This window comes from Limulus polyphemus, unplaced genomic scaffold, assembly GCF_000517525.1.
Source record: "Limulus polyphemus unplaced genomic scaffold, Limulus_polyphemus-2.1.2 Scaffold1468, whole genome shotgun sequence".
Taxonomy (NCBI): Eukaryota; Metazoa; Arthropoda; class Merostomata; order Xiphosura; family Limulidae; genus Limulus; species Limulus polyphemus.
The window spans coordinates 156197-169900 of record NW_013667078.1 but is presented as its reverse complement, the minus strand read 5'-3'; the positions used below and the strand labels follow the sequence as shown (position 1 = coordinate 169900).

At 33.5% G+C, this 13704-nt stretch overlaps 1 protein-coding gene across 1 annotated transcript in view; it reads left to right on the top strand.

Annotated features, from left to right (window-relative positions):
- The first annotated feature begins 862 nt into the window (after positions 1-862).
- The window catches only part of LOC106463715 (Krueppel-like factor luna), a 120767-nt gene continuing 107925 nt past the window's right edge, over positions 863-13704 (top strand). Inside the window, exon 1 of the mRNA XM_013923777.2 lies at positions 863-1293. Within this exon, the coding sequence (XP_013779231.2) occupies positions 1189-1293 (105 nt within the window). The 5' untranslated portion in view covers positions 863-1188. The remainder of the gene's footprint in view (positions 1294-13704) is intronic.

Here is a 13704-nt window from a genome sequence, read left to right as displayed (position 1 = left end):
TATATATATATAACGTATTATTTGAAGAAGAGAAACGTGCAGTAATTGCTATGAAATATTTCTGAATATTCCTTAGGACAAACCACTTCTAGATTCTCTTTCGAAGTTTTATTTTACAAAACATTCCAACACCCACCATTTATATTTATATTTTCATAAATGTTTGTCATTCGGAACTCATACCAGAACTTCCTTTTTTGTTCCATGTCTCACTCATTTCGTCTGTTTTATCCGATAAAGTTTAATTCAAGCCATTTATGAGTTGTATAAGTGATGAAGTTGAAAATATAATGAAGTAAAACTTTTATGATGTGTGGTAGTATATACGTACTACGACCATCATACGATTTATACTGTAAGATATACGTACGTAAAAGGTTGAGTAATTTATTAGTCAGCGTTGTTGTAAATGATTCACTTTGAACATGCTCTCTTTGATTTAGAACGATTACATAAAAAACAAAAACTATAAGAACTTGTTATTTTTTTTTCTAGATAGGAGGTATATGTTTCGCATAAATTCCCAGAAGCCAGCTTTGAATTAGATCAATATTACTATTGTTACACCAATAAATCAAAACTCGTCTTTTTGTGCGCTAGTCTTCTTTTTCTTTGCGTCCAATTATTTTGAATAGTTACTTAAAACAAGGGTATAAGATGCCTATTGTGAAGAAATGTTTGCGATATGAGAATGTTTGCGTAGCACTTGTTCTTTATTGTTGGTGCGTTTCACCGCGTTATCTGAAAGCGATGCCAAAGTTCCATACTCTCAAACCCAGCAATAGCTTTCGTGCTGCGAACTGCTAGCGAGGCTAAGGTTATGAGTGAGTTAGCGAGCGTGTGGAGATGCAACTGTTTGCATAGGCGCGAACCACAGAACTCAGGGCCCGTGTAGTGGGTAAGAGCTGAGCGATGTGCATGTATACTAAATGTTTTCAGTGTCAGTGCAGAGGAGACAGATAGTTGAGACAGTTTGACCTTACTGTATAGATATGTACATAAATATATAAACTTACAAATCTACATACACACATGTATATATATATATAAATTTGTTCTAGAGCGAGCATTAACCAGGGTGAAATTTAGCTGTGTATCCATGCGTGTTTAGTAATCTATTCTGCATCTCAGAACAAATTAAGAAGTAATAATAATTACTAACAACATCAACCAGTGTATACTTTTTTCATGATGGACATTCTACCGAGTGGAAATATTTTCAGAGAACTACAGACAGTCCATGATACTGGCTTCTTCTCTTCTCAGCTGTCCCTTGAGGACATGTGGCAACAGGTAGGTAGCTGTATGAATTATTGCTGCCGTTTAACGTAATAGAATACTCAACTTTATATGTATGTTTCCGCATCAAAATAAAGTAACAGGAGAACATTTTCGTTCTGGATACTTGTATATGGTCTTAGGTAAACAATTACATTTCCGCTGGCTATTCAAGTCTGTCTATCTGCAAATAAAGTTTAAAGGATTAAATGTCTGAGAAGCTAAGAGAAATAGAAGCCTCATAATGCTCTTGAAAGTTAAAAATTGGTGACTGACCTCAATTTATTTTCTTACAGCTAAGTAATGACGAAAATACTGTTTAAAAAGATGCATAGCCTTTTGCTCTTAATACACCGCATCATCAAGCTCTTTCTAAGCAGCACTAACCATGAACAAAACGATAGAAATAAATTAATATAATCATAGTTAAAGTTTGTTATTTACTTTCTTTCATTAGAATTATTAAAGATCTAAGTAACATGAGTTAATTCACTATATATATATTTTTATCATGGAATTAAGTTAATAACAAACCGTTGACAACCTATACTCCATTTGAGACCTTATGAAGTTTTACTAGTGCTACATAGAAAAGCGTACCATGTGATTATCCATTCTTAACACACTTGTTCCTTTGAAATCCTGAAACCTTTTCTAGCTAGAATAAATCTGTCTTTGTTCCAATGAAAGTTCATAAATGTTTAATGTGCAGATCAAGACGAATGAAACTGCTCATTCAACTTTTAATTTTATTAAATGCTTCAAACAACTTGCCATGATCTGTAAGTATTCCATGTTAAAAAGTGTAATCTGATAACATAAAAAGGTATGTTTCATATCAAACAAATAACCTGCTGATCCACATACGAGTCTAGAAAAACATTTTCTAAATGATACTCTCTTTAAAACTAACAAAAAAAAAGAGTTGCTGTGTAATTTACTTCTATAAAGGGTCTTCGTATGAAATATCTAATTTTCAATGTTTGTATAGAAATTGTAATATTATCCACGGATTTTTCAAAATATTTTCAAAAAAAAAAGGGGGCATGATTATCAATAAATTTGTGTGACAGCTCTGGTCTACTACTACTGTGACCTTTGGTTTAAATAAATGTTTTGTAAGGTATACTTTCATCTAGTTTGAAATGGGTGTCTGAGTGCAGTTTTTCTTCAGTATACTTTTGAAAAGCACGGCCATTTGATCACAATTGTAAAACTGTGGTTTGTATTTTCAAATTAACATATAAATGTGCCACAAACATGTTTTTGGATAATTCATTCCAAGTCGTTGATATCATGGCTTGATCAATGGATTAACACATTGTTCTGCTGGTCAAAAGACCATTTATGACCTTTGTAAATATCCATATGCATTCAGTTTCATTTTTTGTTGTTGTTATTGTTTATTTTAACGCAAAGTCACATTGGTCTATCTGCTTTGTCCAACGCCAGAAATCGAACCCTGGATGTTTGCGTTGTAAGTCCGTAAACTTACCTCTGACCCACCAGCGGACCCATATACATTTAGACATAAAGTAAATACACAGAAAAGCCTCAAGCCACATGTGGAGAACGCAGCTCACACTATAATGTCCCACAAATAACATAACACTTTTATAGTCAAATTTGTTTCCAACGTGCTTCCAGACAAATATTTACTCATCACTTGAAAGAGGATGAAGCAATTATTATCACTCCATGAAAATAATGAAGTATTTTCAAGAGTTTGGTACCACTGGGCTTCACTTCAAACAAAATGATGTGGTGGCCCCTAGAAAATATCCAATTCACGCTGCACAGATTTCACAATATATGATTTATTCACTGCATATAGTGTGTGACCAAGCATATTTTAAGTATTATTTTTTTATATTTACGACAGCATATATTTTCCCCCTCTCTCTCTCAAATACTTGCCATTAATAAACTTTTTGTCATCTTGCACACACCTCAATATTACTAATCTACCTATCCGGTGTGACTTTGTAGTTGCAGTCAATAAGTTCCCTTGCAGACTATGTTCGGTGGTTCATATCAGATGCTCAAGGAGTGTTCTTATACTTATGACAGGGCTTGAATTATATTTTCACAATTCAGATAAGGAAAAGTGAAACAAAATGTCTAGGAATTGCTTATTCAATAATCTCAGTAAAAAAAGATAGAGAGAGAGACTAAAATGTAACAATAGGACAAATATGTTTACTACTGATAGTTAATGTAGTCCTGTGAAAATCAACTGATAATTTAGTAAAAAATATTTTCCTTTGCATTTTTATATATTAAACTGCTAGTTTGTTGTTAAACAAATTCTATACAACTGGTTATTTGTTTTTTTGCCCACCTCAAGGATCGAAACCTAATTCTTAGCGTTATAAGCCTTACCGCTGAGCCACCGAGGTGGCTATTTACCATTAGCAGCTTCCTACAAAGCCAAAATTAAATTATATTAGTTAGCAAAGTAGAAAAAAAAATTAGATAATCATACTTATAAAACGTGCCAGCACACTTTAGGCATTTCAATTTATTTTAATTGGCATACCATAGCTAAAAAACAACAACAGCAACAAGAAAAACAGACGGTCAGACCCAATTACAAATTATCTTAACCGTCAATATTTAATCCTATTTTTGACATTTTTTTTATTTATTTTTCCTGTATTTTATGAATACGAATATTAAACAGTTTTATTTTTCCCCAATTTACTTTAATTTTGTTTTGTAGTTTTCTGGACTTTATCCTAACTATGTTATTGATTATTATGAAATTATCATAATTATCATTTTCATAATGCTCAACAGCCTTTACTCTTAGTTTGAAAACTATATTACAAATGTCGTTTTTTAATATTATTTGTTTGTTTTTCACTGTATTGTTAAAATATATATTAGATAGTTTTATTCTTCCACAATTTACTTTTAATTTATTTTTCACCTTTCTGTACTTTATTCTAACTATTAATGGCTGGAGACGGCTTGAATGGGTAATGAAGCAAAAGTTTAATATAAGTTTAACATAACGGCAAGTGTACAACGTTTCGACAAGGTTTTGTCATCATCAGGTTTTGTCGAATTTGAAATTATTCTAACTATATTATTATTTTTAAAGCTAAGAACAGTTTTTACGACCCTCATCACCTTTTACTCGTTTCTTGTACTATTATATTGGACAACTTAAAAATGATTAATTGCATTGAGAAATTGAATCGAATTGTATTTGCCGCATTTCACATCAAATGTTATCTATTAACCAAAAAATAAGACGTCATTCGGTCATGTGACAATGTGATAACATTGTACGCTATTGCTGCGAACAAAATATTTTATAATTTTTGAGAACGGTTGGGTGTAACAGCGTAACATTTACGTTATTGTCACATCTGTACTTTGAAGACAAACCTGTAATTTGAAATGAGAGCATTATCTCTCAGCCACCAGTTCCAAAATAAAGTAGCAACGCTAATAACTAGTCTGCAAGTATTTTGGTATAAGTACGTTTTGTCGATTAGAAAACCAGTCGTAAATGTATTATTTTCACATACATGCGCAACAACTTCTGTCACAAGTGTAGATGTAAAATCGATCCATTGATATATATATTTTTTTCTAAGCAACTTTGAACCAGTTTGAATTTAAATGTATTCCTTTGATACACATACACACAAGCACACACACACACACACATATATATATACATAATGTTTATTTACACCATCTATTCACCTTGGTCATACAAGAAAAATCTAAATATTATATTATTTTACTCTCTCTCTCTTTTTTCTCTCTCTAGTCTTGCTTTAATTTCAGAGGAAACCTGGATCTATATATATATATATTACTTTGAGTTTGTTAGAAATTGTGCCACAAAAGCTGGCTGGAAAACTATTTTCATGCTGTAATTCCTTGAACTATCCATGTACACCTTACATAGCGTATGTTTTTAATACTAGAATTATCTACAAAATAATAAAGCACTGCTTAGAAAAACGCCATTTGCTGTGTATTTTACTGTCAATAGAGCATGCGTAGATTGTCGAGAGACATGTCAGACGCAAATGTAGCACATGGTTAACATGCAGCATACACGTGTATTTTCATCTTTGCCATCTAAATATAGGAACTGACTTTCCCGCTTCATTTTCTCAACTGTGTTTCATAGTGCATTCTTAAGATCTTCAAACACTGAAACGTTTTATGTATGAAAGTGCTTATTGTTAGTAACAAAATATTTCCGGATAAAGAAGCGGGTGTTAACTGTATGAACTCAACGCAAGGAACGTTTGTTGGATCCAGCACAAGTTGTAAAAAATCATGAACTACATCAATTCAAAGCAAGGAACGTTCGTTGGATCCAGCACAAGCTACAGAAAATAATGAACTGCGTCAACTCAACGCAAGGAACGTTTGTTGGATCCAGCACAAGTTGTAAAAAATCATGAACTACATCAATTCAAAGCAAGGAACGTTCGTTGGATCAAGCACAAGCTATAGAAAATCAGGAACTGCGTCAACTCAACGCAAGGAACGGTATTTGCAATGGACGGTTACATTTCTTAATATAATAAGACAAATAATCATATATATATATGTATATATATATAAATATTCATAAGAATCACTTTATACAACGTATTGTGACATTATCACAAGTATAAGTTACTTTACACTCTCATTGGTATAACTGTGTATATTCATGTAAAACTGTTTAAGACAAACTGTACTAAAATAAATACATATAATTACTGAAATCCCTCTTCTTTTTGAGTAGAAATTATTTCAACACAACTACATCTATACAGATTTATTGATAATATCTGATCAATCTCTAGTTACAAAAACTCCCACGCAACGCTGATAAGATTCGTTATCAAGAAATGGTGCCTCGCGTGTCAGTAAAACAAAATGTGTCGTATTTATTTAGAAACTGTAAGTTAGCACGTGATCTGTTGACAGAGCGTTGTGAAACTAAATCATTCAGTAAAACAAATAATATATCAATCAATATAAGAAATACTGAAACTACAGTGAAGATCAAATTTAATATCATTATGCCAGCTAGAATCTAAAGTAAAAATGTGAACTGTGTCGTCTTGATGATCATCCCAACGTGAACCTCCAAGAAATATTAACTATCTCATGATGTAATCATTTGATCATCCTACCATAAAACCACAGTAAGTGTGAACTGTACCATTGTGTGATAATGTCAACGTGATCTCACAGTAAACCTGAACTGTACCATAAATATGATCATGTCAACATGATCTCACAGTAAACCTGAACTGTACCATAAATATGATCATGTCAATATGATCTCACAGTAAACCTGAACTGTGCCATAAATATGATCATGTCAACGTGGTCTCACAGTAAACCTGAACTGTGCCATAAATATGATCATGTCAACGTGATCTCACAGCAAACCTGAACTGTGCCATAAATATGATCATGTCAACGTGATCTCATAGTAAAGTTTAACTGTCTGATTTCTTCAATCAAGTTAGCACGAACTCGAACAAAGTTGGATTATGCCATACATTTGAACATGTCACGTGAACTCAGGAAAAATGAGCTTCACCATAAGCTTGACATTCTAGGTTATATCCGCATTTTAGCTCAAGTGTACGTACATTTGTTCATGCCACAACGTACTCATGGTCAAGCTGAGCTGTGCCTTTAATGTAATCATGCCAGCACGAACTCGCATAGAATTGAGTAGATGCAATCATATGACTATGTGATGTCTGGTATTTAGTAGTAAGTATTACACCACATGCTGTACCTTCTTATCTAGAGTACTTTCGTAATATTTCTTTGATGCAATCCAAATGTAACTGTGCCTTTACTAGAAAGTATATTTTGCATCAATATGAACACGAAGAAGGAAAACTTTCGCACATTACGAACGTTTAATGTTCACACAACAAGATTAAAATCAATTACACGTTTGCTTCCTTATGATTTACTGAGACTTATAAGAAATTGCTCTAAGTAAGATGTTGCATTTTATTGTTGTGCGTTATAAAAGCTCTACAGTTGCTCTATTACAAGATATAAAAGGAGTTACTAAAAGCTGCACGTGCTCACAGCACGAGAAGTGTTATATTCTAAAGCGTGGTCATAGCAACTGTTACCTAGCGACTATTTACTCATTTACACGAGCTGGAAACATACGATTCTTTTACAGACGTTGTAATCCGTCTTAAAATGCTGCATTTATATAAATTGGGTTTTCTACTTGTAAGTAGAGTCTACAATAAATATACTTTAATTTGGCTAGCTTAACAAGTTACTTCGTTTCCCGAATACAAAAATGAAACATGTCAAGATGGAAAACTTTAACCTAAAAAATACATATTTTTGTTTATTCTACATTCGTATACAGTTAAGCTCATCGTCTTTGAATTCCTCGAAATAAAACACTAAGATAGCTGCAGCCTTGATTGTGCTACAACAAATTTTTGTGTGTGCGTAGAAACTGAAGCCTTTTTCACCTGGTGCCAAAGTGTGCTTCAGAAATGACGATCTTTAGTGTATAAAATCATTTCAGCGTATTGTCGTTTTGTTCTTTTTTTTAATCCGAAACTACTTATTATTAGCTCGTTTTAGAACTTCGCACAAATCTACGCAAGGGCTATCATAGCCGGCCCTAATTTTGATATAATAGACTAGAGGAAAGGCAACTATTAAACACCCAACTCTTGGGCTAATTTTGACTGACCGAATAGTGAGATTTAACTGTAACTCTTACAAAATTCCAAGTGCAGTGTGCGTTTCTTCAGCAACGGCCCCGAACCACGAACTCTCAAGTTCACAGTACTAGCACATTAGCTAATAGGTCACACCCGGCCCTCTTATAAAGAAATGCAAAGACAATTATAGAATATGTTTAATAGTGTTGTCACATAGCAACATAGCTTTATTTGTTTACAGGCTGAAAAGTTCCTATTTATATTTATTATTTTCAAGCTTTTATATTATACCATTCTTTCACTCTGTTAATGTGTGCTCTATGAGTTTCTTTCGGAAAATGTTACACAAATAGAACAAAATTGAATGACATCTCTGGAGTTCTACTCTGTATATTTTCACAACTAACTTTCATGTATTCCATCATCATGTTTACGGTCTTTCTAATAAAATTAAGGCCGTTCAACTTCAAAGTAGTCATTATAGGTAAGAGGACTTGGTGTGCCAATACATGAGTTTTCAACCGACTGGCTTTATACTTGTTCCAAAATTTCTGCCAAATCACTCTGTAACTCACATGACGTTATATCCTAATGGTCATGGTAGCTGCTACTTAATTGTTTTTATTTATCACACTTTCGTGGTTTCCAGTCATATAAATGGCCTAATGATATGAAATGTCATTTTATTTAATAATCGGATAATAATGATTATATAAGGCAAGGGGAATTTTTAATTTCAAAACACGTTAAAGAAGAAAAAATACTATAACGTAGACGTAATAAATACGAAAATATTCAATGTAAAAAGGACAATAATAATAACTAAATGTAAACACACATTTAGACCCCCGATCCCCACCCCACAGACCTTCGATGTATCACATAAATGATCACTTTTGCCATTTGCTATATTTATTTGTACCGCATGATAGAAAATAAAATTATCGAACTGAAACGAGAGAGTCTGTACCACGTTTGGACAGTTGTGTGCTGTTTTTATCTAACTGAAACGAGAGAGTCTGTACCACGTTTGGACAGTTGTGTGCTGTTTTTATCTAACTGAAATAAGAGAGTCTGTACCACGTTTGGACAGTTGTGTGCTGTTTTTATCTAACTGAAATGAGAGAGTCTGTACCACGTTTGGACAGTTGTGTGCTGTTTTTATCTAACTGAAATGAGAGAGTCTGTAGCACGTTTGGACAGTTGTGTGCTGTTTTTAACTAACTGAAACGAGAGAGTCTGTACCACGTTTGGACAGTTGTGTGCTGTTTTTATCTAACTGAAACGAGAGAGTCTGTGCCACGTTTGGAAAGTTGTGTGCTGTTTTTATCTAACTGAAATGAGAGAGTCTGTACCACGTTTGGACAGTTATGTACTGTTTTTATCTAACTGAAACGAGAGAGTCTGTACCACGTTTGGAAAGTTGTGTGCTGTTTTTATCTAACTGAAACGAGAGAGTCTGTACCACGTTTGGAAAGTTGTGTGCTGTTTTTATCTAACTGAAACGAGAGAGTCTGTGGCACGTTTGGACAGTTGTGTGCTGTTTTTGTACTAAAAATTATCTATCGATTTTACACAGTTTGGAAACTGCACAACTATTCATTCAGTCAACTTTAGAGAAAGGTATTGCTTTGATGAACAACACGGTTTAGAGTTTCTAGACCAAACCTAAAATAAATTGGTTCCCGAGGAAAGGTCCGATTGCCGATTTGCAACTAATAACGAGAATCAGGTTTTTTGTATGTTTTTTTTTCTTATGAATCTCAACAAATCATAGCTGATTTTAGAATCATGATAATGACCGATTATAAAGAACAACTTGCCTTATAATGCATTACAACTCCTAATGAAAGATCATCTGACAATAATATACAGTATTTGAATACAAGAAATTCTAGAAAATCACGTTATTAACTCAGTATGTTACAGTTCATCAAAGAAGTTTGAGTACAGTTTGTTTGTTGTTGTTTTTTTTAATGGCGATTCACAAAATAATACGGTGACACTATACATTTGCGTTTCCTTTATAGAACACAATGAAATTTACAGCTTTACGTTGTCCTGGTGATCAGTAAAAAATAACAGACATTATTAAACCAGAATGATTAACTAACGTGCTAGTCACGTAACCATTAGTAAAGACTCGTATTACCGTAATGATTAACTAGCGTGCTAATCATATAACTGTTAATAGAGACTCGTATTACCATGATGATTAACTAGCGTGCTAATCATATAACTGTAATAGAGACTCGTATTACCATGATGATTAACTAGCGTGCTAATTATAACTGGTAATAGAGACTCGTATTACCATGATGATTAACTAGCGTGCTAATCATATAACTGTTAATAGAGACTCGTATTACCATGATGATTAACTAGCGTGCTAACCGTATAAAAGTTAGTAGAGGCTCATGTTACCATGATGATTAACTAGTGTGCTAACAGAATAAAAGTTAGTAGAGACTCAAGTTACCATGGTGATTAGCTCGCGTGATGATCATAATCGTTATTAGAGACTCATGTTACCATGATAATTAGCTTGCGTGCTGATCATAATAGTTATTAGAGACTCAGATCACCGAGGTGATTAACAAACCTACTGATCATAGCCATTAGTCGAGGGTAAGGTTATTTTAGATGTGTACAGTGGATTATAGAGGAAATATGAAAATTACTAATTGTTTTATAGTTCAATGGACCAAAGTCGTTATTGACGTTAGCAACAAGCAACAAGTTGGAGTCGCATTCTCTTGATGATCAAAATGGTGAATGAAGAAATATTACAGACTCGTATTTTCTTTGTGTTCAAAATGACGGACGTTAAGTGTTACGTTGTCTTGGTAAAGTTAATTACATCTAAAAACTGGAGAGACATATCAGTTTGGTGTGCAAGAATCAGTCATGGCTGACGTTAAGTGATATGTTGTATCGGTGAAGTAGATTACATGTAAAAAAAAAAAAATGCCCCCAGTGGCACAGCGGTATGTCTGCGGACTTACGACGCTAGAATGCGGGTTTCGATACCCGTGGTGGGCAGAGCACAGATAGCCCTTGTGTAGCTTTGTGCATAATTAAAAACAAAACAAAAACAAAAAAAACAAAACATCTAAAAACTGGAGAGACATGATTCTTGCACACCAAACTGATAGTCATGGCTGTTGTATAATGTTTGGTAGTCTTCATGTTACACACACGCATAAAAAATATGTAATTGTGGAGCGTGAACGTCATAGGAAGCTTCTCTGTACCATTAGTACTGCAGTCTTAGAGGAAGCATACAGAAATAAAAGCGGTAAAAACATGACGAATGGTCAGTGGCGTAGCTTACTGCAAATTCACAAACGCTTTAATATGGAACTTAAGCTGTAAAATATATCGCTATAGCAAAGCCTCTCTCTTAAGACATGACGTTGACTCTATAAATCTATAACGCGTTGATGAGCAACGGTAAATATATCAGGTATTTTATGCAGGAACAGTAAACTTCAGTGTTATTCAAAATCTCCCATGTTTTATCTATGCATGAAATCATTGCGAAGCGCCCATTGTGAATGTGGCGTGAAGTATAGTCGTACACATCCTTACGACAGTACGAATATGTCTTATTAGTAAGCCAGTGACTAAACAAAATAATAAGTGTACGTTCTTGAATAAATACAACTATAAAAATTTAGCTACATCATTAAGCAACGGTTCGTTGTCCATGAGAAAGAAAGCAGACTTTCTGTTGAGAGTAGTCTGATATTTACGTAATTCGTAGCTAACACCGTATAAGTTTTATTTTTTTTTACGTGATTCGTAGCTAACACCGTATAAGTTTTATTTTATTTGTTTTTTTTACTTGGTCTAAAACAGAAATAAATAACTAGCATAAACAGAAAAGTTCAAAGTATCTCGAATTTATGTAACCTAAATACTACTTCCCATGATGGCTTCCCAGTTTTTAACAATAAAAAAGATTTTTATCTATCCATCCATTTTTATAGCTTAATATTTCTTTGCCCAAATCTCTAACGTTTGGCACATTGTTATTGGACCCCTGGTGTCTTAGCAGTAAATGTGGGAGTAAATATTGGGGTTCGATCTCGCGGTTGGCACAGTTTTGTGTAGCTTATTTTATAGCATAAACAAACTGACACTAATATTGTAAAATACACAGCAATAACTGCTCTACCGATGGTAAAATTAAAAATAGGCCTAAGACTTTAATAAGTGAACTTATGAAAATTGGTTACGAGTTTTTCCTTTTCTTGTCTCGCTTAGTAGGGTATCTAGTTTTTAACATTAACTTATTGAAAAATTTAGAAATAAATAAATAATTTTGTTTGCTACGTTCACTATCTTGCGAAACTACAAATGGACATCACATTTATTGTGACATTTTACAGTAGCAGGAATAATTTCTTTTTTTCGCTTAACATGACATCGAACCTGTAGAGCTACTAGAGTGTATTAAAACTAAAGCACTAACTTGTAGCACGATAGTTTCTAGCGTTGATAATGATACAAAATACAAAACAAAAACCGACAACATCGGACGACATAAAACGAGTGTATTCATGCATTAATGTACATCACTATACCCGAAACCTAAAGTTCAGATAATACTAAACTCCGTCTTGTTTTTACGCAGTAGAGCAATTCATAACCCTTCCCTGCTCAGTGCTGTGTATTGTCTGACAGATAGGATCGTTCACCTGAAAGAAAGCAGTCGTACTCTTTGCATTTACACACAAATAAAATGAGAGGAAGCGATCGTGAAACAAAGTACTCACGTTTGTGCAGAAGAGCAAACTATGATATGCTGGAGCTGTCGGAAGAGATCACGTAACAAAAATACCAAAAAAAAATCAGAATATTTTAAAATCGTTGTGCTGAAATAGTTCAATCTGCATAGCTTTTTGCAGCAGAAAAAACTGTGATATTTTGCATTCACGGTACTGGAGAAAGAGACTTGATACTCTCGTAAACATGCATATAAGCCATGTTTTCTGTCACCCACCTGTTTGTGGGACAACAGTCAGAGATATATATACAAGAAACAGTGTCCTTCCCGTTTCCAGCCCACCCACATCACCGCAACAGCTGCTAAGTGTTAAGTGTTTTCAAGCTATATTACTCGTCTCTAATTTACTCAAAACCTACATTATAACACTTAACTATGGTCGTTGCATAAAAAAAAAATGTGTAAAGTTTCTTTTAACCATTCACTCTTAATATTTATATTATTATAGGATTTGAAGTATTTAAAAAATAGTATTTTCAAAGTTATTTTTTCCTCCTTTTTAGGTGGATTTATTAGGTACTGTTTTCAACACGTGGAATGAGTTTTCTATGGACTTTTCCTACTGTTTTTTTCTTCTTGATCTTGTGACTTCTTTCATGAGGTCTGACCAGGAGAAGCTCATAGTAAACTCAGTCTATTTATTTTATCCTTCACAATTAATGCACAATAATTATATTACAATAGTTGAAAATAGTAATATACTTTGTTTTGAGTTAATTGTTTCGTCTATTGTTCATCTTCTCGTGTAACATACATTGATGACGACTTAAACACATTCTCTAAATAAGATATGACCGTGAACTTTGTTTTTCACTCGTTAGATTATAAACAACAATGTGTAAGCACGCCATCTGGATGTAGTTGCTTCAAGACCACGTGTAAGAAAATTCATGTATTACAACAATTTGTTGTTTTTGTATTATATATATATATATATATATATAG